Source organism: Bombina bombina, chromosome 2 (genome assembly GCF_027579735.1).
Source record: "Bombina bombina isolate aBomBom1 chromosome 2, aBomBom1.pri, whole genome shotgun sequence".
NCBI lineage: Eukaryota > Metazoa > Chordata > Amphibia > Anura > Bombinatoridae > Bombina > Bombina bombina.
Window position 1 is genome coordinate 276,487,132 of NC_069500.1, and position 27,008 is coordinate 276,514,139.

The following is a 27,008-nucleotide window of genomic DNA, read 5'->3' on the forward strand; positions in this document are numbered from 1 at the left end:
AAAATTTGCTGACTCCTTAGCTTAGATGCCTTCTTTTTAAAATAAAGATAGCAAGAGAACGAAGAAAAAATGATAATAGAAGAAAATTAGAAAGTTGCTTATAATTACATGCTCTATCTGAATCATTGTTATGTGATTCTTTTTTCAGGATATGATGTTATCATATATCACTTTTCAGCAAGGAAATGACTGACACATTACACAGGTTTTCACAATCTTATAATAACAATGATGGTTTTATTCTGCAACATAATCATGGAAACAAAATACCACAAACCACTATTCATGCTTATAACACTCTATGCAATTGCAATACTCATATAATCATCTATGCAGCTTTTAGTTACATTCAGTTGTCTGCGCAACGACTGATAACAATCTTATGTTGTATTACCACTAAAACAAGTCTAGCTAGTTTTAAACAAACAAATTAATACATCACCGTGATCTCTGGTTGCATCATCCTATCCTGCCGCTTCTGGGGCGCAATGGGAGGGGACATCTGGGCAATCTTTGGACCAGGAGAAAAACAGGCGATCATCGGGAAAAAACAACACTGAAGATGCGTCCATCCACAGGTCCCAAAAATACACTCAAATACACACACCAAAAATACACAGACACTCGGACACTCAGACTCTCAGACTGATCAGATTGCCCACAGGTACCCTTTTTTTATACTGTTCACTTGTTTAACAGTTTTGGCGCAACTCCACAGATCCTGAGACCGCTCCCTCTGAGGTTGGCCGTGGCCCAAGACATCTGGCCAGTCTGTCTTAGCCTCAACCAAGCTTATCAGGGCATGCCCAGGTACTATCTCTGACGTATTCCTAAACTGCAATGCCGTCATCTTTAGTTTCAAAAAAACATGTTTTTCTGCCTAATATTAATTATGTGGTCTTATGCAGTTACTTTTGTCAAATACATCAATAATAGTTTTAACAATCTTTCCATAGATATAATTAATAGCTAAACATCATAATGGCTTTATTACTTAGCCTATTGCAATTAATATTACTTAGCCTATTGCAATTAATAATAATTAATCTTTTAACAATATTACCATGGCATTAGCCCCTATACCAATGTGTTATCAAGATGTTCCTTAATGTCAGTAAGTGACCCCTGCCAAGGTTACACCCTTGTTCTGTCTGGGTTTTGACTTCTTATCATCAGCATCCATCGGTTGTTTACCACTTGTAGCATGACTTAGCAAAATTCAGTGTCATCTACTTGAAGTTAATTAATGTCTTTTACTCTGTTAAAGGCACACTCTCTTAAAGGCAAAGTCACACAAGTTAGTGCAAGTGTCTTATGCTTTCACTCTCTTAAAGGCAAAGTCACACAAGTTTAAGCAAGTGTCGCATGAGCAATTACTGCAACCACTTTCCTTACATTCCACCCCTTGGTCATGTGACACCTTGCTTGTTTCTAAACACATACCTTAATAATTAAGACTTATCCACTCAAGTAATATTGTCTTTTGGTTTAAAACACATCCTACCTAATGTATTACAGAAACATCCAAACATTTTTACTATAATGAATATCGCACACAAGCAAGCCAGACTTATTAATAGCCATTTAACTATAGTTTTGCCTAAGCTTCCAAGCCATCCCCCCAGTCCAAAAGTCCAGTCAAAGTCTTTAAGCCATTTGCTAAATGAATCGTCATGTACCTCACGTATGTGCTTTTGCACTTCTTCTAATCTGTGTAGGTCATGTTTGATTCTTCCTGCATTGTCTTCTATGTACACACAGCATTGCTGGTGGATTCTCTGGCAAACTCCTCCTTCTGCAGCTAGGAGGTAGTCTAGAGCCATTCTATTCTGTAATGCCACCATCCTAATTTGTTCCTGTTCTAATGCTAAAAGCTTTATTGCATCTCCAGTTACATTAAAAGCTTCATCTACTAAATCAGCTAGCGTGTTTAATCTAGTGAGGGCTGTAGCAGCACCATAATGAGGGACAAATGTTGCAAGCAGGCTCATACCTTCACTAATTTTAACTCCATTGTGTATTTTGTCCAGGTCAAGGTATCTTCGTGTTCTATGCAATATAGGTGGTGGAAGCGTGGTGGTTATGTTAAAAGCAGGGAATATATATCCTAAAAAGCATGGGCCATAATGGGTGCAAGGTATTACCTTTACTGCCCACCTCCCACACAACCAATAATATCCCACTGGCAGCTTAACAAAAGGAGGACATATCCTATTCAATCGCTTCCTCCCATCCTTAGTCCGTGTGTTACCTGCTAGTGTTTCCCTATTAAGCTGGTACCAGTCTTTAATAAGGTCTCTGGGCTCACCAAACTTAGTCTTCCATTTCTCATGGGCATATGTCAAATATGAGAAGTCATAGAATTTCAGTTTAATGTTGAATACCCCTGTCCTATTTTTAACTAGCCGTCCTATGTTATACATTAACATTATCATGTCAGGTAGCTGGGTTAGGTTATTAGTACTATATATATCCCCATCTAGATTCTGAAACATAATAGCACCTGTAGTCACATTATTAGCTAGATGCAACTTATCCAGCAAGTCATCCCTACCTGGTGTGTTAAGACCTGTAAAATTCCACACAGTCTTATTCCCAATCATATCGGCAAGCATACTCATGGTTAAAGGGACACCTAAATAAGGATAACCCCTAGTCTGCCCGTGAGGCACAAACCCACATACCCAACATGGTCCCTGAACATTTGTCACATTGAACACATCTTTGGCAGTTTTTACAAAGGTATTATCAAGTTCCCATGAGGAGGCGTGCAGGGAGCCTAAATGGTGCCGTGCATGGTCCCTTTTTCCTTTTGTCGGTTGTTTAATAATTTCCCATCCATTACAGGTCTCCTGATATACATTAAAAGAGGTTCAGATGACTCTTTTCCTGTATATTTACACACATATGTCAGTCCCTCTGGTTCCCCATCAGTGTATGATATGTTTAACATTACAGCACGAACCTGTGTATCAGTGGATGTTTTACAACCTAAAATGCGTTCCTGAATCCCCACTGTTAGTTTTGGGGAAGTGGAAGGCGTACTGGGATTTTCACAAATCAACCCAACCCCTTCTTGCAATTCAAATATTAAGTACTCATCCGGTAAAACAATTGTCCAGCTCTCATCCTTTTTAGAGTCCTTACAGTCTTCCCTGGTCACTGCAGCAGAACAAAAATCTTTAGTTACACAATGTACAGTGAAGGAAGGGATGTCACAGGTAATTGTCTCTTCTTCTGATAGTTCAAATACCACCATTTCTCGCTTGGTAAGGAGTATCCAATTTCCATATTCATTTTTGGTCAGACAGGCACCTTTCATGTTTTTTACGTCATCATCAAAGGTAAATGGGATGGAGCAAGATGCCCATGTTGTGCAATACGGAACGGTCATGCTTCCCTCATAGAAGGTGTGATAGCTGGCACCAGACACCTCACGTTTCATCCTCTGGCTCATCAGTGCTCGGCTTACGCATGCGGCCAAAAGGAGTCCCAACAGAGCACCGGTTACAATAGCAGCCATGCCAACAAGAATCTAGGAAGGAAACATACTTCAAATTAATTCCGTAAATAGCACTTGCCCGCAGGCACATGCAGCCAATCATTGCTCCCTTGCTTTACCACAATTACCACATTGTCATCTCCCTTAGCTATCACCTCTGCAGGCACGGGGGGGGGGCCTTTTCTTGTTTCAGACCTTAGCCCCTATGCCCACCCTTCCCCTAGTTTCTGCAGTTTCCTGTTCCGCTATCTCACTGTTGCAGGTGGGAGTAACTATAAGCTTTGCTACTACTTCTAATGCTGACATGTCTCCCTGTTCCTTTCCTCTATTGAGGAGGGTGAGCTTCACTTCCTCAGTTCTTCCAGGGTCTAGCATTTTCTCCACTATGCTAATACCTCTGACTATGAGAGAGGGCATTGGAACTATGAAACCCACATGTTTGTCAGGTATTTGGACCCCTATCCCTGTTGATATGGTTTGGGAGCTCTCAGGGGATATTGTTACCTGGTCCTGGATGGTCAAGTATATCCCGCTACTAGGAGGGAGCAATTTATCTGGCGCTAAACCCCCAGGGCTAGTTTCCCAACACGTTACCACAGCATGTTGATCTTGACACTCAGTGTACTCCTGTCTGCTTATCATCCTAGACAGTGGGGTCTCACTATCTGTAATAGGACGGTTATTTAAAACATTAATTGCTTCCTCAAGATGGTCCCTCCACTTCTGCAAGGTACCATCCCCTAGCTTCTTCGACTGCTGCTTTAGCAAACCATTCATTCGCTCAATTAATCCTGCTGCTTGGGGATAATAGGGTATATGGTATATCCATTGTATGTACCTTTCTGCACTATATCCCTGTACCATGTGTCCTGTAAAATGAGTACCATTATCACTCTGTATCTGCAATGGAGTGCCATAGAATTTTATGATTAATTCTAGGGTCTTAATGGTGTTTATCTGAGTTGCTTGCTTACATGGGTGGGCTATGAGGTAGCCTGAGTACGTGTCCACAGCCGTGCACACGTACTGGCAGCCTTTGCTGGAGGGAAGAGGTCCTATGAAATCTATCTGCCAGATCTGGCCCGGCAGCTTGCCTCTTTTGATATGTCCTTGCACCATGCCAGGAATCTGTCGCTTCCTGACATGCTGACATACAGGACAATTTGCTATCTCTGTTTTTATTACTTCCATAGATAGCTTGATACCCCTTTGCAATGCCCACCTATGAGTCGCTCTCTCTCCAAGGTGTCCACTTTTTTGGTGGGCCCACTGGGCCACACCCTTATTGTCAGCCTCCTCATCCACATCCTCACTTTCCACAGTGGAGACTTTGGCTGCCTCATCTGCAATAGAATTGAACAGCCGTTCTAGTGAATCCTGATTTGTGTGGGCATCTACATGGTAAATAGTCACTGTCTTTTCCCTAACCAATCTGCTGAGTTCCTGCCATATCTGCTTCCCCCACACCTCCTTTGAGTATATCTGGTAGTCTTTTCGTTCCCAGGTGGGGAGCCAGGTGGCTAGCCCATTTGCCACTGACCATGAGTCGGTGTATACGTGGCATTCGCCCTGTTCACAGGCTATGGCCTGATGGACAGCAACTAACTCAGCGTATTGGCTACTTTCATTTTTCCCTGTAGACACCAGCATCTGTTTGGTCACAGGATTGTAGGCTACTGCTTTCCAACTCCTCTGTGAACCCACATATTTTGCTGATCCGTCAGTGAACCAAGCATGGGCCTGCTGTTCTTCTGACAGTTGATCATATGGCACACCCCATTTTACTAGAGACTCCTCTGTTGGTGTCTCCTGAATGGGGGCTGTCCCCTGGAGGGGTTGCTCAGCAACCTTTTCATGCAGTGCGGCAACCCCTTTGGGACCTGTCTTTGCCCTGTTCTGTATATACCATTTCCATTTTATGATGCTTGAATCCTGAGCATGTCCAATCTTATGGGTCTTAGGACTGCCCATTACCCAGTTCATTATGGGAATCTCAGGGCTCAAGAATACATCATGCCCTAACATTAGCTCCTCTGTTTCTACTAAAGCCCAGTAGCAAGCACATAACTGGCGCTCAAAGGGCGTGTATCGGTCACCTGCCTCAGGCAATTTCCTAGTCCAGAAACCAAGGGGGACTTTCCCTCTCCCTTGTTTCTGCCAAAGGCTCCAATTAGCATGTTCCTTGTGGACAGACACATTTAAATCTATTGGCCCTTCCTTTACTGGCCACAGATCCATCGCCATTTGGATGGCCTGTTTTGCAGTTTCAAAAGCCAACTCCTCCTTAGACCCCCACTCAAAGCTATACTTTTTCCTGGTAACCTTGTAGATGGGGGCTAGTATTTGGCTCAGGTGGGGTATATGCTGCCGCCAAAAGCCAAATAACCCAATGAAGCGCTGGGCTTCCTTTTTGGTTTTAGGGGATGTAAATTCCACTATTTTCTGCTTGGCTTTAGGGGTTATTTCCCTACGGCCATTTGTCCACTGTATACCCAGGAATCGTACTGAGGTTCCTGGCCCTTGTATTTTGGCAGGGTTGATTTCCCACCCCTTCTTCTTTAAGTGGGTTATCACCTGTTCTAACACTTGTTGCACTACTTGCTCATCAGGTCCCTGTATCATTATATCATCTATATAATGTGTGACCTGCACGTTGGGGGGCAGAGTAACTTCCTCCATGTGTTCTGCCACAATCCTGTGGCAGATCATGGGGCTATGGACATAGCCCATTGGGAGGCGCGTGAACGTGAATTGCCATCCCTGCCAGGTGTATGCGAATTGCTCTTGGCACTGCTCCTCTATAGGTATTGTATAGAAGGCATTTGCCAGGTCAATGACCGCATACATATTTCCAGGGTGACGCTGTATATTTTCTATCAGCGTAACCATATCGGGTACTGCTGCCGTTAATGGGGGAGTATTACTATTTAACTCCCTATAATCCACAGTCATACGCCAGGTCCCATCACTTTTCTTGACCGGCCAAACGGGATTATTCCAAGATGTGGTGATAGGTCTCACCACCCCTGCAGCTATTAGATCTTTGATAGTGTCACCTATCTCTTTATGCCCTCCCGGTATTCGGTATTGTCAAATTTATACCCTCTTCAAGGCCACTGGGACCTGTATGGGGGGCATCAACAATTTTCCTACAGTAACGGTTTTGATGGACACATAAGGCCTTACCCCAAAGCTGTACATTCCATCCTCTAACCACAATGTTTCTCCCTTTAGCACATCAATGCCAATTATGTACTCTGGGATGGGTACGATTAAAACAGAACATCAGCGTTTAGGAAGATGCCCTATCTTTAAATCTACCCATGCTTTTGTTGCCTCTATAGTTTTCCGGTAATTATTGTCTTTTCCCCCTTGAATGCCCGCGGATTTCCCTGTATCAGTGTGGCCTCCGCTCCCGTATCAATCAAAGCCCGCTCACATTGTACATTATTTTGCTCCAGTGGATCACTAGTTCCACATGGGGGCGATGATCAAAATAGGCGGCCCTGATACTGGGAGTTTGACCTGATTCCTATGGGTTCTGGAAGAATTCTTCCAGATCACCCACAGATAGCACATCCAACTCAGGTCCTTGGGCCTCTGGGGTGTTAGCCGGGGCCATGGGGACCTGATTCTCTCTCATCCCTCCCTGGTAACCATATCCCAGAGGCAAAGGCAATCTAGGATATAACCGGGTCTTAGTTGCTGCTTCTTTACTATCCTTTTTTATACTTTCCAACTGATCACATATCAGCTGCAGTATCTCCTTGGTCTCTTTGCTTTCCCCTGTGGTAGCCCTTTGTATATCATCTAGCATGGGGGCAGAAGGGGCGACTGCGGTACCTGTTATGAGGTCACCGGACTTTCCCTTTTGCACATTTATCCTTTTGCCCACATGCTGTTGATATAAATTCCACATTTCCTTAGTTTCTATCCCATCTATTTGTTCCTTCTTTACCCCTGCTTTGAGGAGTTCTGTGAACATCTCTTTCCTTGACAGTCGGGGAGGAGCATTGGCTCTAGGAGGGGGCGGCCCGCTGCCTTTATCAGGCTTTACTGGGGCATCCCATTCCCCTAGCTCCCCTATTTGTCTTATTGCATCCATTACCTCATAAATGGGATTCCCTGTCTGATTTATCAGTAACGTCATGATTACTGACTTATATGCTCGGGGAGCCCCACGTATCAAATAGTTTCTCATGGCATTGGTTAATAGCTCGCGATATGGGGCATACAGGTGTCCATTATATATCGCATGCTTCATAGCCAATTCCTTTAATAATTGGATGGCCTCCTTAATGGAATGCCATGTCCTATCCTCAGTGGGCCAATCCCCTTCTGTGGGATATTTGTCCCTGGCACCGTATGCACACTGAACCAACAACGATGCCTGCGTCAACATACCATCAGCGGCCAGGCCAGGTCCAATTCGCAGGACCTGTTGTATGGCATGATCGCTAGTGATCTGTATGAATTTCATGGCATCCTGACTATCTAATGTCACGTTATGACCTCCTTGATCGTACATCCGCACGAGCCAAGTTATGAGGTCCTCTCCCAGTTTCTGTTGATACTGCCGTATTATGTCTAACACCTCTTGCTGAGTGTAATCCTCTACTGTGTCTACTCTTTCTGCACCTTCAGGCCCATGATAAACCTTACGCCGTGTAACAGGGTGAGCTGTCACCCTGTGAGGGTCCCTATCATCCCATTCCTCTCCAGGATCACTACTATCCCAAATATTACCGTCCCACCTTTCAGGGTCCCAATTAGCCCCGCTTTCTAATACTGATTGTAACTTACTTTTGCTCAACTTACCACCCTTCCGCTTTACTTTGGCCCTGGCTACCTTAACCACAGCCTGTTGAGCTACATCTTCATAACACTGGCTCTTTTTTAATAACAATTTATTCTGACTCTGCAGGCACACTGTCTGCTCTACAGCTTCCTCTAACTGCTCGTGTGTCTTTCTGTATGCCTGTAATAACACCCATAATTTCTTATGTAACCTTTCTGTGTCTGAATTCGTCAACTTTTATATTCTGTAATCTATTCAACACTTCACAAGGTTCTATTTTGTCAAAAAATTCAGCGTTATCTGGGAGGTCAGTCCCAGACAAGACTTCCCCTGCTAATTCCTGATATGGGGTCCCATTCCAAGCCGCAATATTTTGAGGCCGGGAAGGGGGAACCGTTTGTGCTTTCTTCCTAAACATTTTCATAATACCTTCAATTATTGCTGACATCAATCAATAAATTCACAGTAACAATAACAATATACGTTAATATGTATATACCTGTGCAATATCAATTAATTTCATTCCAAGGTGACAATTGTGACTATGTCCATTAAATATCTGTTTATTTACACAGCTTTCATGGCTCATTTGAGGAATTAACAATTCAATTCTAACTAATCCAGAAACATATATATTTATACTCCTGACCGTGCAAGATACAACTATATATTTTTCTGGCTTATTATTTTATCTACAAAGGGGTTTCACTTTCGATCGGAGCTGCGTCTATCAGCTCTGTACATTCAGTAAGAAAACTGTCAGTTTCTTTGCTCAAGTGATAAACAATTATGTATCCTGCCGACTACGCCAATAATGTTATGTGATTCTTTTTTCAGGATATGATGTTATCATATATCACTTTTCAGCAAGGAAATGACTGACACATTACACAGGTTTTCACAATCTTATAATAACAATGATGGTTTTAATCTGCAACATAATCATGGAAACAAAATACCACAAACCACTATTCATGCTTATAACACTCTATGCAATTGCAATACTCATATAATCATCAATGCAGCTTTTAGTTACATTCAGTTGCCTGCGCAATGACTGATAACAATCTTATGTTGTATTACCACTAAAACAAGTCTAGCTAGTTTTAAACAAACAAATTAATACATCACCGTGATCTCTGGTTGCATCATCCTATCCTGCCGCTTCTGGGGTGCAATGGGAGGGGACATCTGGGCAATCTTTGGACCAGGAGAAAAACAGGCGATCAGCGGGAAAAAACAACACTGAAGATGCGTCCATCCACAGGTCCCAAAAATACACTCAAATACACACACCAAAAATACACAGACACTCGGACACTCAGACTCTCAGACTGATCAGATTGCCCACAGGTACCCTTTTTTTATACTGTTCACTTGTGTAACAGTTTTGGCGCAACTCCACAGATCCTGAGACTGCTCCCTCTGAGGTTGGCCGTGGCCCAAGACATCTGGCCAGTCTGTCTTAGCCTCAACCAAGCTTATCAGGGCATGCCCAGGTACTATCTCTGACGTATTCCTAAACTGCAATGCCGTCATCTTTAGTTTCAAACAAACATGTTTTTCTGCCTAACATTAATTATGTGGTCTTATGCAGTTACTTTTGTCAAATACATCAATAATAGTTTTAACAATCTTTCCATAGATATAATTAATAGCTAAACATCATAATGGCTTTATTACTTAGCCTATTGCAATTAATATTACTTAGCCTATTGCAATTAATAATAATTAATCTTTTAACAATATTACCATGGCATTAGCCCCTATACCAATGTGTTATCAAGATGTTCCTTAATGTCAGTAAGTGATCCCTGCCAAGGTTACACCCTTGTTCTGTCTGGGTTTTGACTTCTTATCATCAGCATCCATCAGTTGTTTACCACTTGTAGCATGACTTAGCAAAATTCAGTGTCATCTACTTGAAGTTAATTAATGTCTTTTACTCTGTTAAAGGCACACTCTCTTAAAGGCAAAGTCACACAAGTTAGTGCAAGTGTCTTATGCTTTCACTCTCTTAAAGGCAAAGTCACACAAGTTTAAGCAAGTGTCGCATGAGCAATTACTGCAACCACTTTCCTTACATTCATGAAAGAAAAAATTTGGGTTCAGTATCCCTTTAAGGTTATGTGGGTTGTGGTTGATTGAGAGCATTTGAGGGGGTGAGAGAAAGGAATTATGTTGAGAGCTGATTTCATTTCTGATGGAGTTGATTTTGTTATTGAAGTGGTTGGCAAAGTCTTGAGCTGACAGAGAAGTTGTATTAGGAGGTGGGGGAGGGTGGAGAAGAGTATTGAAAGTGTAGAACAAACGTTTTGGGTTTGAAGAAAGATTAGAGATAAGAGTAGAGAAGTAGTGTTGCTTATGGAAATTAAGGGCATAGTAGAAGGAGTTCAAGATAAATTTGTAATGTTGAAAATCAGCTGGACTCCTATATTTTCTCCAGTGCCACTCAGCAGTACGGGAACATCTGCATAGGTATCGTGTCAGAGGAGTATGCCAGGGCTGAGGATGAGTGTTTGATTTCCGAGCTATGGTAAGAGGGGCGAGATTGTCAAGGACGGATGTAAGGGTGGAATTATAGTGGCAGATAGATTGGTCAGGGCATGAAAAGGAGGAGAAGGATGAGAGGAGAGGTTTGAGGGAATTAGATAGCTGTTGTTGATCTAATGACGTAATGCTTCTGTGAAGTTTGGTGTGAGGAGCAGAAGGAGGGAGAGTTGTAGGGAGGGATGATGTGTTGCAAGTAAGGAGATGGTGGTCAGAAAGAGGAAAGGGGGAGTTTGTGAAGTTTGAGAGGGTGCATCGATAGCTAAAGATCAGGTCAAGGGAGTGACCATCTTTGTGAGTGGGAGAATCAGTCCATTGTGACAAACCAAAAGAGGAAGTGAGTTGCAGAAGTTGTTTTGCAGAGGAGGCAGTGGGATTATCAAGAGGGATGTTGACGTCACCAAGAATGAGGGAAGGGGTGTCTGAGGAAAGGAAATAAGGTAGCCATGCAGCCAAGTGATCTAGAAATTGAGTTGAGGAGCCAGGAGGACGGTATATGACTGCAACACATATAGAAAGAGGAGAGAATAAGCGAATCATGTGGGTTTCGAATGAGGAAAATGTGAGGGAAGAGATGGTATGTATTTGTTGAAAGGTGCAACAAGAGGAAAGTAAAATTCCTACACCACCTCCTTGTCTATTACCAGACCTAGGAGTGTGGCTGAAGTGGAGACCCCCATGTGACAGAGCAGCAGTGGATGCTGTGTCTAGGGGAGAGAGCCAGGTTTCTGTTAGGGCCAGAAGATTGAGGGAGTGGGAAATAAAGAGGTCATGTATAGAAGTGAGTTTGTTGCAAACAGAGCGAGAGTTCCAAAGTGCACTAGTGAAAGGGGAAGTGGCTTTTGATGCAAGAGGAATGTGAGTAAGGTTGTCAGAGTTTTGTTTTTTGAGTCTGTGGGATGTTATACATGGATGTGCACGGCTAGGCAGTTGTTGGGGACCAGGATTAGGGGAGATGTCACCAGCAGTTAGTAGAAGCAAGAGGGAGAGTGACATAAGATGAGATACAGATTTGCAGTAGTGAGACTGCTTTTGAGACAAGGTGCAGGGGGGAGAGAGAGTGTTTAGGAATAGGTAAAGTTCATGAGTACAAAAATAAGGTGAGTTTAAGAGAGATGGGCTAATGAACAGTGCAGGTGGAGATGGAGAAGGAGTAATTGAATAAAGTAGTTTGTTATAGAGACAAAAGGCAGCGAAAAGGAATAATAAGATATTAGGCATTTATACAAAAGAGGGAGCCAGTTAAACACATAAGGCACAGTATTACAGTAGCAATTGCATAAGAAAACAATAAGGTATATCCTAATCAAACATAATATTACAAAAGTACCTGCCTTTTCCTTGCCCCTTGCCCAATCCTTGTTGAATTATTGTATAATTCTATTGCCAGTGCCTCACTTATAAAATGTTCACTTTGAAAATGTGAACATATGTTATAGCAATGCACATCACTGTGCAATGCACATCTCAGACTGGTGTGAAATATATGCAGGGAGGGCAGTCAGCTGAGTCCACTAAATTTAGTTGATTGCTCATCAAAGACAATTGGAAAGGCCAATTGGAAAGTTAGATTCTGGTCTGGTCAGGGTGAGATGTTAAGTAAACAGACAATAAAATTTGGGGGAGGTTAATACTATGGAATAAGACAGCTATACATTTTAGAATAATAGCAAGTATTGATAAGGATTGAACATCACATGGCAATTAAATGAACATTAGAAATAACACATTGGATAACAGTACAACAGATGTAGGACTAAATTAACAAACTAAAATCATTTTCTCTATGTAAATATTCATGTACCAGAAGAGAGTTACAGGAGAGTAAAAAACACCAGAGAGCAGTGAATAGTTGCAGATTGACAGGGTCTCTATTCATGTACCTGAAAGCGGAGGAGAGAGAATAGGGTTAGCTTGATGTAGTGTGCAATTCTTCAGCAGATGTCAATAGGCAGCATGTTGTCTTAATAAGCAGCACTGTGCTGAGTAGTGAGTGCAGTTTGTATTTATGTGTTTATTTGTATAAATATGCATGTGCACACTTACATACATACAGTATATACATATATACACATATATTTATGTATATATACAGTTTATATTGATATTTATACTTTCACTATATATATATATATATATATATCACTTTCGTGTTAGTGCTCCAGCGAAAGAGAGAAAAGGATTTTTTTGAGCATGGTTCATAAAAGACTATGGGGAAATGAAGTAAGTGTGGAGTGTTTAAGTGTTTTGCTCAAGCAATAGCTTTACATTCGACTTGTAATACCAGCGCAAAGATAGTAGTGATATTGATTTACCTTTAGCAGTGTTAGCGCTGCTCAACAGCGTTAAAATTTCTGTGCTCCACTTGTAATCTAGCCCTTAATTGGTACTTTTCCATGTTCATGATAGAGAGCGTTGTTTTGCATGCATTAATATATTATGCAATCGTTATTTTTCTTTTTTAATTATTGTGTTTTGTTTCTCAACAGGTAAAAAACGCAGCTGCTAATGTTCTCAGGGAAACATGGTTAATTTACAAAAATACAAAGCTGGTCAAAAAAATAGACCACGCAAAAGTACGGAAACATCAGCGTAAATTCTTGCAAGCTATCCATCAGTAAGTTTTTAGTTTTTTTTCATTAAATTAAAATTATGCTGAAACTGTAGGTAACCTGTTCATATATTTAATGCGTCAATTATAAATTATTTTGGGCCAATTTTTTTTTTTGTTTTCATTGAGTGTGTTCATATATTTTTTATTTTGTATATATGTTATTATATATGTGCATAGTAAAACTTGTATGACTTATACAGCATTCAGTGTATTTAGCTTTTACGCCGCTCTAGGCACTGGAAAACTATTGACCTCCCCATGCCCCCCCCCAAAAAAAAATATCTCATAACTGCATCATATATTTCTCACAGCCAGTGACCATGGACACAGACTTCATACAACTCCATTAAACCTCCAGGGTTTATTGATTTCATTGATGAAATACACCCCTACTAGCATTATTAAAGCACCATAGAAATAGGGTTGTCAAGTGTCCAGTATTCAACTGGCGAGTGCGTATGTACATTTGGATCCTTCGTGTGGATCCAAATGCAGAAGTAAGCAGCCGCTCTTTCCCTTGGGGTATTTTCGTAGCCGTGTCTTAAATTAAACCGTCTACCATAGGAATTTGTATACTACGTCACTTCCGGTGACGTTTAATCAGCTGGTGGAGGCTTGTGGCGCTCACTGCGCATGCGCTAGAGGCCCAAACTCCTTACAACAGCTGATGAGGAATTATGTGGCACGCGCACGTTACTGGTTACAAAATCACAATGAACAAGCGGTCTGTCATTGGATTTTGTAACCAGAAAGGGTTCCATTCCATTCCTACGGGTAGACGCATAACTTTAGAACAACATAGCATATGTGTTTGTTGTGACCTTATACGCTGCTATTACCGTGTGGTATCAACCAGTGTGCTGCACATTATATAGTGTTCATATCCTATTTCTAAAGATGTTTTACAACTGTATCTATGGAACTACTTGACGATCTAAGTTCTTATAGAGCACCCGTTGGCTTGTGATTTCACCCTGCTTTTTTGCATTTTCAGAATAGATTTCTCAGCCATATAACATACTCCTCTAGTTTATAGTGAGGATTCAGTTTGTGCTTGATATATATAGCCCTATGCTATTGCTGCAAGCATACTTTAATGCTTGTTTTGCCTTTATATAAATTTATATTTTATGTTATGAATAACTTGCTTCCTAAATGGTTGTAGTAGCAACTTATTCCTACATGGAATGGAACCCTTTCTGGTTACAAAATCCAATGACAGACCGCTTGTTCATTGTGATTTTGTAACCAGTAACGTGCGCGGGCCACATAATTCCTCATCAGCTATTGTAAGGAGTTTGGGCCTCTAGCACATGCGCAGTGAGCGCCACAAACCTCCACCAGCTGACAAACGTCACCGGAAGTGACGAAGTATACACATTCCTACGGGTAGACGCATAACTTTAGAACACCGGATTGATTCCTGTGCAAATCCAGATCTTAGAGTGGGGATCTTTTACAGCTATTAAAATATCCGAAGGGGGGGCGGAGCCAACTGCCAACATGGAAGGTCGCTATTCTATGGAGCTCTGACCACAAGTCAATTGAAAGGGCCAACTACTGCATAATAATAGATTAACAACCTGTGTGACAACCATCTAATAGCTCCTAAACTGTACTGAAACCAATTTGCATCTTCTCAGAAGCGTTTATTCCTGCCATCCCTATAAGATTGAGTGTTGCAAGCGCAAAGTCGTGTGGCCCTCTACATGCTTTGAAGATGGAGTCATCTTACCCCACACTGCAGACCCTATTTGAACACTTAAATGATAAGCTGGGTGGTTATTATGTGGAGCTTATCGCAGCATGTAGGGGTGAGGATAGAAGTCCTACAGCCTGGCCTAGCGAAGAGATAGCTGCTCCCACTGGGAAGGGAGACCAAAGCATGGCGCCTCAAATTAGAATACATCCGGGACACTCTGAGCGCGGGAGATGATTTCATTACTCCCGGCAGTGGCAGAAGCGGTGCATATCCCTACACCAGTGAGGTGTGAAGATCTGGGGACTCTGAACTTTAACTATTTCAGCTCGGTCCCCTGTACTGCTAACTTGTACTTGGAGCAGCCGTTAGCTCCGGCGTGTACCAGGAGCCTGAAATTCCACAGCACTTTTGTCTCCACGGGCCACCATGGAGGTGGTATAACTTACTGCAGCTCCCCTGAAGGCACATACGCCATAACGGTCTTCTTTCCAATGCTGGTTGGAAATCGGTTAGTGTTGATGTGGCTATGGAGTAGTCTGAGTCTCCTAAGAGCCGTGCAATATGAGAATTGGGTTCATATGGGTGTTGGATAGCCTGCTGATCCTGAGAAAACTGACACTGACTTCTTACACAGCGTTCCCTCATGTTTATCACATTTGTGCTTCACAAACTTAATAACACTGACTTTTCAAGCCGGATGTCAACTTGCATTTATTTTATCGTTGACACTCCTTCTTTTTGGAGTCATAGTTACTGCCTTCCATATTTTCGTAGAGTTAAGTTTTGTAAGCATATGTTTCATTTTTTATTTTTTTAATTTTTTTTATTATTCTATTTCCCTAGACTTCTATGCTATGCTGCCTCATTACTGAACTAGTTTAATATTGTTTCCTATGTATTATACGTCTTCACTAGGTTTTTTTTTTTTTTGGGTTTTTTTTACCATCATGTACATAGGCAATATGTTATGTATAGATAGCGTTCAATAGCAGAGCATGTCCTAATAAGGGTCAAATATCCTTTCAACACCGCAAAGCAAGTTATCTTACCACTATGTAACTAAGATGAACACTGGAGCTGTGTATATAGTATATAATGCCATCTCACCGATTCTTTGTGTAACTATTTATGCCTCTCGTGGCATAGCATATGCTGGTTTCTTGACAGTGATAATATTACTGTAATTTTTTAATTCAATAGCGAGTAAACTACCAGGGTATATACCTATACTCATATCATACCTCAAGTTACCCCCTACATTGTCTGGTTAACGAACCTATGGTACACACGTTATAAAGGGCTATAACTTAGTTATGCTATTATCAAATTGGATTACAGGTCTTAAATTTAAAGCATTGTCCCAATACTCTTATTTTTAGACGTTAGGACTAAGATAAGTCGTGCATCACTCCTGCTAGCAGTTGGGTATATAAGCTTTTGTTAAAGGTGCAGTTATTTTCTTTTACACTCCTCACATAAGGACAGGGCTTTCATTATAATACTATAACACTAGTTGGTTGCTGCACTGTTATAGATGATCATATGCTCTGGTAAGTGTATTTATTATGCAATGTGTTATTCTTAATTGGTAAGGAGTGAGGCCTGCAGTTGTTACTAGTACCCATGTTACTTGTCTCACATAAGATAATTGTAGTATGACCTGTATAGGTGGCAGAGATACAGTGATTCAGCTAGGTATGCATTGAGTCAAAAGTCACGTGACAATTTAGATCACCTTGGTGGTTCCTCTATTCTTATATTACATAGGGTAATATATATCTGCATAATGCCACATTTCTAACTGAGTATTGCTTAGCCATAGACAGAAATATACCCTCATAGGAGTAAAGTTGTATATAGATAGTCATTTCAGTATTCCCCAGTGCTGGGCAGCGTTTTGCTCTTCTCATATTCATATGTGCACTTACTGGGGTTGATTGTAAATTCTGTTCAAATTTCTCCTAATACGGGAGAGCATGGGGATAGGATTTATAGAGTCAACTCACTGTTCTGAACCAGAAGTAGATACCGCCTGTTGACATCTTATTTCCTTATGTAATACACTTATAAGTTGTAGGATAGTAGAAGTTCCTCTAACCTAATTTGTGATTGGGTATATGTACTCATACGCAGCTATAGTTAACCATTATTTTAAGAATATGGTCCTCTAGACTGGTGTCCTAAGTAATTTAGCTTGAAAGATGGGTTGTCAAGACCACTGTTTTTTCATATTTACAAGTAATAGTATATTTATGAGAAGGTATGTTATCCTCAAATATTTTACATTTCCTCACAGCCGTGAAAGGTGTTTACTCCAGGGGCTGGGACCCTTCTATATTGGTGTCATCATTAATCCATATTGATTACCTGCTAGTCGAACATATTATATATAATGGTAGTTAGTGGTATTTTTCATGTCTCTTGTGGGATTTTTGCTACTCTGTTCAGGCTATCTCATTTGATAATGTTTTGCCTGCTGCAGGCTCTCAGAAATGTGTTATTCTTATATTTAGCTAGTTATTTAGCTCATGTTGATGATACTAGTCATATTGCGGCAAAGTCAGATATCCACGTGTACATACTTTCTGTTATCATGACAATGATCTCTTTCTCCCTAGCTACGAGAGGTGGGTATTACTACTTGTATATATGTTTATTAATTGTCTACCTAATCTAACGGCCTAAGTACAACACATTATTTACTATATAGATTGATAGGTCTTGGTTGAAACGACTATAGATAAGTCCAGTATATATCCATAGTCCTATATCAACTTACATATCAGCCCCAAACTTCCCCATAGTGCTATATCACTTAAGTGTTTATAAATCTTAAGCATACCAATGCCATGGGACTCTTACCGATATCTCGCCCTATATTTGCCCCCCCCAGATAACAATAAGATTCTATACCTAACCATTGCTCACAAGTGTTGCTTCTATCTGGCTCCGTCCTTCATCTTCCCCCCCATTTAATAAGCGGCTCTTGCCCGCTGAAATCCCTTCCCCCCCATATAACATTTGTACCATATGCTACTCTTAGGCCCTTCAGAGGCCGCAGACCTGACCATCATATGTTATTCCATCCCCTTCTAGCTGATAGGTCCATGAGAGGCCTTCTATCTAGTCAGCCAATCTTGCTAATGTATCTATAAAAACTCGAGGTTTAAGAAGCTAAGTTGCTATCAGGCATTGCTGTACTTTTTGATGTTTTTGATTCTGATTGCCTTTATGTATTCGAAAATGTTTATCGACAAACTATGTAAGAGCATTAATTGTTGCATACTTATCATTATATGTTGTTTTCTCACTGCATAACCTCAATAAAAAAGTTATTAAAAAAAAAAAATATATATATCCGAAGGGAACAAGCGGCTGCTTACTTCCGCATTCATATCCTCTTGAAGCATTCAAATATACATACCTACCGGACAGTCCAGTATTTTAGCAGGCTGCCCAGTAAAAGCTTCACAAAAATATTGGACACTTAAAAGTCCAGTTTTTAGAAAGTATCTGAGTTTTAGTTAAATTTAAAAAGCTTCCTATGCCTCACCACATTACAAAAGACAGAAGTAGGGGGGGGGGGCTGTCAAGTGGGGAACATTTATTTTGTTTAAGTGTGTTACTGTCAGCCAAAGAGGTAACATGATTTATTTGTATGTTACAGGCAGCATCAGCTAAAGCCTGATTTTCCTTCTTAAAGGGATACTAAACCCAAATTATTATTTTTTAGGATTCGGATAGAGCATGCAATTTTAAAGGGACACTCAAGTCAAAATAAACTTGTATGATTCAGATAGAACATGCAGTTTTAAGACACTTTCCAATTTACTTCCATTATCAAATTTTAAACAGTCTTTTTATATGCACACTTTCTGGGGAACAAAAGCCTACTGAGCATGTGCACAAGCTCACAGAGTATACGTACACTAGTCTGTGATTGCCTGATGTATGTCACATGATACAGGGGGCCGGAATATAAGAGAAAAAATTATTTTGTTTGAATTTATTTTTACTACTTAGTGTTTTTGCATTATCTTTTTATTATGCACTTGTTAATTATGTAATTCTACCGCATTGAGTGGTATTTTAAGCAACTTTCTAATTTATTCCTATTTTATTCTTCGGGCCTCTTGGCATCTTTATTTGAAAAGCAGGAATGAAAGCTTAGGAGCCAGCCCATTTTAGGTTCAGCACCTGGGTAGCGCTTGCTGATTTGTGGCAAAATGTAGCCACCAATCAGCAAGCATTATCCAGGGTGCTAAACCAAAAATGGGCCGGCTCCTAAGCTTTCATACCTGCTTTTTCAAATAAAGATACCAAGAGAACAATGAAAAATTGATAATAGGAATAAATTAGAAAGTTGCTTAAAATTACATGTTCTGTCCGAATCATAAAAGAAAAAAAAAATGGATTTAGTATCCCTTTAAGCTTGGTGACGTGTCTCTATGTTTACTACTAATATACATTAATATTGCAGATTGATTTGTGCTGAGATTTGCATCTCATTGTTTTATTTAATATTTAGACAGCTTTTTTTTTTCATTACAATCAGTTTAAAATGTTTAATTGCTGATATTTGTGTATCAACGTGTTTGTTTTACCTGTCCTTTAATTCAATTTAGCAGTTCTAAGCTTCCATCCACAAGCCCCACTAGTGTGCCAGATAAAGATTTCCCTGCTTTGGCAGATGAGCAGCTCAGATATTTTGATTCCTGTGTTAACCTATGGAAAAGCTTTCTATATGGCCTGTTAAGAGTATCACAAAGGCATGGAACACATAAAGAAGGAAAATGTACCACTTCTCCACACATGGCAGTGTAAAAAGACATACGTCAGAAAATGATTTGCTCTATATCAGTAAACCAATCAATTTTTGGATCAACTGCCCAATAAGATAACTTAGAAAACACATACGCTATGTTAGCCCGAATGCTACCCACTCCAATACTGCAGAGAGTGTGCTGTAATTTTAGCCAATGAGGAACCTGCACCATACACACTTTGCAGGCAGCTCATAGGCTGAACTGGGGTGGAAGAGAGTCAAGATTTGTAACCATTATTTGTAGCTTATCTGTTTAATAATTGAAGTTTTATGGGAACATTTTTAGCATAGGTTCTCATTAAAATATCTCATTAAGAGTTCCGTAATAGAAATTTTTGAGTTTTAGGAACTTGGTGCATTAATAGTGGTTTCAAAAGTTTATATTTCACACTTCTGTTTCAGTTTCCATCTGTGCAACCAGTTACCTCCACTTTATTTCTAGACACTCCTCCCGTGCAAGCATTTTCTGCTCCCTTCAGCCTAAAGACTCCTTTGTATCCCTTCATCTTGCTAATTATATTTATTGCCTTTGCTATTTGATTCTGCTTTGCCAGGCTTTCAGATGGATTACTAACATTCTAGTTTGCTAATTAGTTTATTAGTAAATGTCACTTAAGTTGTCTAAGTGATACAGCTTAAGTCTTCCATCTTCCACTTCTGTAACATTTGTATTAATCCACTTTCCTCTCCAGGTTCAATCAATATGATCAGAGTAGGGACTTAACAGTTTTTTTAATATTTCAGTATTCCAGACATTCTGCTTCAGCCAATTGGGTATTTAGGCTTCAGTCTACCTTGGGGTCCTTAGAAAGTTCCCTGTTGTCTAATGGGTGAACATTAATCCTGAACAGGCTTCTATATGCTCCTTCTGCCAAGCTATATTTTTTACTGTAATGAGGAGATGAATATTGTTGCATTGGATGGGATTTGCGGGTTACTCTTAATGGACCATTAAATACAGTGGATTTACATAATACAAAGTCAATGCAATGAAACTTACTCTAAATTTCAAATAAGCAGTAGATGTAATATTTTTTTTCCAAGGTTCCTCGCCCCCCTGTATCATGTGATAGCTATCAGCCAATATTTGTAATTTAGTGTAGGGTAGGGCTTTTTATTATTTTGGGGGGGCTTATTTATTTTATTAGGGGGATTAGATTAGGTGTAATTAGTTTTAAAAACTTGTAATTATTTTAATATTTTCTGTAATTTAGTGGGGGGGTTTTCATACTTTAGATAATTTTTTAAAATTTTAATTAATTGTATTTAGTTTAGGGAATTTATTTAATTATAGTGTAGTGTTAGGTGTAATTGTAACTTAGGTTAGGATTTATTTTACGGGTAAATTTGTCTTTATTTTAACTAGGTAGCTATTAAATAGTAAATAACTATTTAATAACTATTCTACCTAGTTAAAATAAATACAAACTTGCCTGTAAAATAAAAATAAACCCTAAGCTAGGTACAATGTAACTATTAGTTATATTGTAGCTAGCTTAGGGTTTATTTTATAGGTAAGTATTTAGTTTTAAATAGGAATTATTTAGTTATTAATAGTTATTTTATTTCGATTTATTTAAATTATATTTAAGTTAGTGGGTGTTAGGGTTAGGGTTAGACTTAGGTTTAGGGGTTAATAACTTTATTATAGTGGCAGCGACGTTGGGGGCAGCAGATTAGGGGTTAATAAGTGTAGGTAGGTTGCGGCGACATTGGGGCGGCAGATAAGGGGTTAATAAATATAATGTAGGTGTCAGCAATGTTGGGGGCATCAGATTAGGGGTTCATAAATATAATGTAAGTGTCGGCGATGTCGGGGGCGGCAGATTAGGGGTTAATAAGTGTAATATTAGAGGTGTTTAGACTTGGGGTTCATGTTAGGGTGTTAGGTGTAAACATAACTTTTATTTCCCCATAGGAATCAATGGGGCTGCGTTAGGAGCTTTACGCTGCTTTTTTGCAGGTGTTAGGTTTTTTTTCAGCCTGCTCTCCCCCATTGATTCCTATGGGGAAATCGTGCACAAGCACGTTTTGCCAGCTCACCGATACCGTAAGCAGCACTGGTATTGAGGTGAGATGTGGAGCTAAATTTTGCTCTCCTATAACTTTTCTGCGGCTAACGCCGGGTTTCTAAAAACCCGTAATCCCAGCGTTGTCTGTGGGTGAGCGGTGAGCATAAACTGCTCGTTAGCACCGCACAGCATTACCGACAAAACTCGTAATCTAGGTGTTTGTGTTATGCACTTTTATTAAATAAATGGTTTGATTTGCTTTATTATAGAGCCCTGTGGTTGCCAGGCTCTATAATAAACATGTTACTTATTTTGAATTTAGCTGTTCTTAAACATGGAAAGCCGTATGTACCCTTATATAGAAAAATGTATAGGCTAATGTATATTTGGTACTTATTTACTCAGAGTACATGTTCCTGCTAAAAATTTGCAGATATTTATTTTTATATATTTACTTTTAGCAGCTATATTTTTCTAGAGTTTCACATTGCCCCCCCCCTCAAGTTTTCTAAAGTGTGTTCTTTTGTACAATATATAACTTTGTTATACCTGATATTTTTGTATAGCTTAAAGCACATTGTACTGTCATGCTTCTCTCATTTAAAGTCTTCCTATTGATCCATCTGATATTCTGGAGTGTATACAATTTATATACAAATAGTTATTTTACCTTTATTTGGGTAGTTGAAATATAAACGTTTGCCCGTTGAAACTGCCACCTGTACTAAAAAATATGAATACTGTAGTATTCTCTATAGAAATGCTATGGAAACAAGTGCAAGCAGCAGATATCAACGGTGGGGGTGGGAGAGATAGGGATGGAACCCAGACCATTTGGAAGGGTGTTTATGCAACCTCTTGGAATACATTGAAGTCTTATCAGCTATTTGTCTAGGTGCAATATTCATTTAATATTTTTCAAATTACTTTTTATACCAGCTGTAAAGCATTTCATTCATTGGAAAATTTGCCTTTAGGCTTATTTTAGCAATTGAAAAGGAAATTGTGAGCCCTAGTCTTTAGGATATGTAGGAGTCATTTCAGTGTTGGAGGATTGTGGTGGGGTTTGAGGTTAGAGATAATTGTGCTTTGTGAGGTGCAGTAGGAAGGGATTGGGGTTATTGATAATGAGGGTGGAATCTGGATTGAGGTCCCTCTTAGTCTTTATTGTAGTGGAGAAACTGATATTTAAAGCACTTGTACCTATAATATACAACAGTGTTAACTCTTATTATTTATTTCTAACCTGTTCACCAGGTCAAGGCAACTGTAATGAAGAAGGGGTTCACTTGAGTCTTGCTCCAGTTTATACATAGTGCTAGGCATGAGATACTGTTGCTATTATTGGTTAGTGGCTTTGCAAGAATATAATAACTTTGTAGCTGTCACAAGGCAGGTGTCTGCTGCTTAATTGCCAACAGGAGAGTGACCATACACCAGCAGTAATTGATAGCAGGGTTGTCAATATACAGTGACATTTTGCCATCAGCTATGCCAAGCACAACATCTAACCCAGTGATAGTACAAATGTGAAGGTTTAGAATTTGTTCTACTACCTTCTTTTATTATTTTCATTTGTTTATTGCTGTATTATCTCCCATTTCTAGTATTTGAGTTTGTGAACATGCTCCAAATAATTGGTGACTTTCTGAGCACCTATATTTTCAAGGAAAAATTTAATTTTTAATTTTTAATTTTTAATTTCACTCCATGAAAATTACATATTTGTGACCTGTGAATACATCAGTTAGATTATTCATAGTTTACTGTTGGACTTTCAGTCCTCTGCATCATGGTTCTTCAGACCACGGGTTGGGACCAATTACTGGGTTGCAACACCATGTTTACTGGTCGTGACTTGTGTGTGTGTTGTAGGAGAGTGTGTGTGGTGTGTGTGTGTTGTAGGACATTTTATGTGGTGTGTGTGTGTGTTGTAGGAGAGTGTGTGTGTTGCAGGAGAGTGTGTGTGGGGTAGGAAAGTGTGTGTGGTGTATGTGTGTGTTGTAGGAGAGTGTGTGTGTTGTAGGAGAGTGTGTGTGTTGTAGGAGAGTGTGTGTGGTGCATGTGTGTGTTGTAGGAGAGTGTGTGGTTTGTGTTGCAGGGGAAAGTGTTTATGTTGTAGGAGAGTGTGTGTGGTGTGTGTTGCAGGAGAGTGTGTGTGTTGTAGGAGTAGGAGAGTGTGTGTGGTGTATGTGTGTGTTGTAGGAGAGTGTGTGGTGTGTGTGTTGTAGGAGAGTGTGTGTGGTGTATGTGTGTGCTGTAGGAGAGTGTGTGTGGTGTGTGTTGTAGGAGAGTGTGTGTGTTGTGGGAGAGTGTGTGTGTTATAGGTGTGTGTGTGGTGTAGGAGAGTGTGTGTGTTGTAGTAGAGTGTGTGTGTTGTAGGAGAGAGTGTGTGTGTGTGTGTATGTTATATGAGAGTGTATGTGTAGGAGAGTGTGTGAGGTGTGTGTGTGTTGTAGGAGAGTGTGTGTTGTGTGTGTGTTATAGGAGAGTGTGTGTGTTGTAGGAGAGTGTGTGTGGTGTATGTATTGTATGAGAGTGTGTGTGGTATGTGTGTGTTATATGAGAGTGTGTGTCGTGTCTGTATAGTATGAGAGTGTGTGCGGTTTGTGTGTTGTATGAGAGTGTGTGTGGTATGTGTGTGTGTGTTATATGAGAGTGTGTGTCGTTTCTGTATTGTATGAGAGTGTTGGTTGTGGGTTATTACCTTTTACAACACTTTCAAGTTTGAATACAATCAGGAATGCACTCACTTTAGTCACTTTTTTACTTACTTGAATTCAACAGCTAAAAAGACTTGATGAACCCAAGACAACCTCTTTTTGACTTGTTACGAAGCACCCCAAAAAGTTTGAATTTAACAATGGTTTTGTATAAATTCAAAACACACTGAAATAAACCCTGCTATATTGGATGACATTAGGAAGCAACGTCACCAAACAGATACGAGCACTTCCTGCTTGATCATTAAAAATTAAAAGTATTCAACTACACTAATACAAATTTGTGAAATCGATAGCCCAACAAAACAGATGTCCACTCTATTCAAATCCCTTAAAGGGCCATTCAATGTTAATATTAATTTTACATAAATCGACACCTGTAACAGAATTAAACATATTAAATATTTAACCCACCCAAAACTTTACTTACTTTACCTTCCTCGCTGTCCTCTTCTGTTCCTCTGTTTTTTTTCAAAAGCCAATCATGACCATGCTTTCTAAGCACAGCGCACCCGATTGTGCAATTGAACTAAAAGTAGCGTGCACCTGCGCTGGGTAAATCTGTTGGCTGCTTTACCCAGCATGGGAGCATACTACATTTAGTTCAATTACACAATTGGGCAGCGCGCCCATGATGGGCTTTTGAAAAAGACAGAGGATCAGGGGGTCGATCCGATATAAAGCGTCGCCCGCAAAAGCCGGCGACGCCAATATTTGCGCGGATTTGGTATCACATATACGGCGTAACCTAGAAGTTACGCGCGTATATTTCTGCCGTCGCCCGCAGTTTTTTGGGCCATAGGCAGGTATACCAAACCCGCGCAGTTTGGTATCCAATATGCAGCGTAAGGACTTACGTGGCGAAAATGGAGAAAACTTACTCCATTTTCACCTCGCCACAAAAAGCAGCCGTAAGAAGCCTTACGCTGACTATTGGAGCCCCGTAACTCCCTAAACTAACTAGAAAATAAACCTAACACCTAACGCATGCGCAATGTCTATCTCCCTGTCAACCGCAATCTACTAAAATAAACCTAACACCTAACGCATGCGCAATGTCTATCTACCTGTCAACCGCGATCCCCCCCCCCCCCCCCGAAATCCCTAATAAAGTTATTACCCCCTAAACCGCCGCTCCCGGACCCCGCCGCCATCTACATAAACTAACCCCCTACTGTGAGCCTCTAAAACCGCCGCCATCTACCTTATCTATCCCCTAATCTGACCCCTTACACCGCCGCCACCTATATAAAAATGATTAACCCCTAATGTAAGCCCCTTACACCGCCGCCATCTCTATTAAAATGATTAACCCCTAATTTAATCTACCTACCCCGCCGCCAGCTATATTATCTATATTAACCCTAAGTATATTATAGTTAATATAGGTATTACATTATATATATTAACTATATTAACCCTAATTAAATTAGGGTTAATATAGTTAATATAGTTACTATAGTATTTATATTAACTATATTAACTCTATCTAACCCTAACTAAATTTATATTAAATTAATCTAATTCATTTATAAACTAAAATGTTCCTATTTAAATCTAAATACTTACCTATAAAATAAACCCTAAGATAGCTACAATATAATTAATAATTACATTGTAGCTATGTTAGGGTTAATATTTATTTTACAGGTAAATTGTTAATTATTTTAACTAGGTATAATAGATATTAAATAGTTATTAACTATTTAATATCTACCTAGTTAAAATAATTACCCAATTACCTGTAAAATAAATCCTAACCTAAGTTACAAATACACCTACACTATCAATAAATTTAATAAACTACTAACATCTATCTAAAAATACAATTAAATTAACTAAACTAAATTACAAAAAAAAAAAACACTAAATTACAAAAAATAAAAAAAAGATTACAAGATATTTAAGCTAATTACACCTATTCTAAGCCCCCTAATAAAATAATAAACCCCCAAAATAAAAAAAATTCCCTGCCCTATTCTAAATTCAACAAATTTCAAAGCTCTTTACCTTACCAGCCCTTAAAAGGGCCTTTTGTGGGGCATGCCCCAAAGAATTCAGCTCTTTTGCATACAAGAAATACAATACCCCCCCCCATTACAACCCACCACCCACATACCCCTATTCTAAACCCACCCAAACCCCCCTTAAAAAAGCCTAACACTACCCCCCTGAAGATCTCCCTACCTTGTCTTCACCACACCGGGCCGAACTCCTGATCCGATCCGGGCGATGTCTTCCTCCAAGCGGCAAAGAAGAATTCTTCCTCCGGCGATGTCTTC

At 39.9% G+C, this 27,008-nt stretch overlaps 2 protein-coding genes across 6 annotated transcripts in view; one reads left to right on the forward strand and one right to left on the reverse strand.

The window, feature by feature from the left end:
- The window catches only part of KCNN2 (potassium calcium-activated channel subfamily N member 2), a 342,268-nt gene that overhangs the window by 301,545 nt on the left and 13,715 nt on the right, over positions 1 to 27,008 (forward strand). For all 3 annotated transcript variants that reach the window (XM_053701554.1, XM_053701555.1, XM_053701556.1), the window contains exon 6: positions 13,340 to 13,467. In XM_053701554.1, the coding sequence (XP_053557529.1) occupies positions 13,340 to 13,467 (128 nt within the window). The remainder of the gene's footprint in view (positions 1 to 13,339; positions 13,468 to 27,008) is intronic.
- On the reverse strand, positions 207 to 12,294 carry LOC128648732 (syncytin-2-like). Of its 3 annotated transcripts, none has more exons than XM_053701560.1 (2): positions 12,185 to 12,294; positions 207 to 3,535 (listed from the first exon to the last, which is right to left on the reverse strand). In XM_053701560.1, exon 2 carries the CDS (start codon positions 3,521 to 3,523, stop codon positions 2,780 to 2,782), a length of 744 nt encoding a protein of 247 aa, XP_053557535.1. In that variant the 5' UTR covers positions 3,524 to 3,535; positions 12,185 to 12,294; the 3' UTR covers positions 207 to 2,779. The 3 variants fall into 3 exon arrangements, with proteins under 3 accessions (XP_053557535.1, XP_053557533.1, XP_053557534.1); XM_053701558.1 differs by lacking the exon at positions 12,185 to 12,294 and adding an exon at positions 9,432 to 9,504; XM_053701559.1 differs by lacking the exon at positions 12,185 to 12,294 and adding an exon at positions 9,432 to 9,498.

Excerpts from the sequence above, each read along its gene's own strand:
- LOC128648732 (XM_053701558.1), bottom strand. The coding sequence starts at position 2,621 with ATGAGTATGCTTGCCGATATGATTGGGAATAAGACTGTGTGGAATTTT.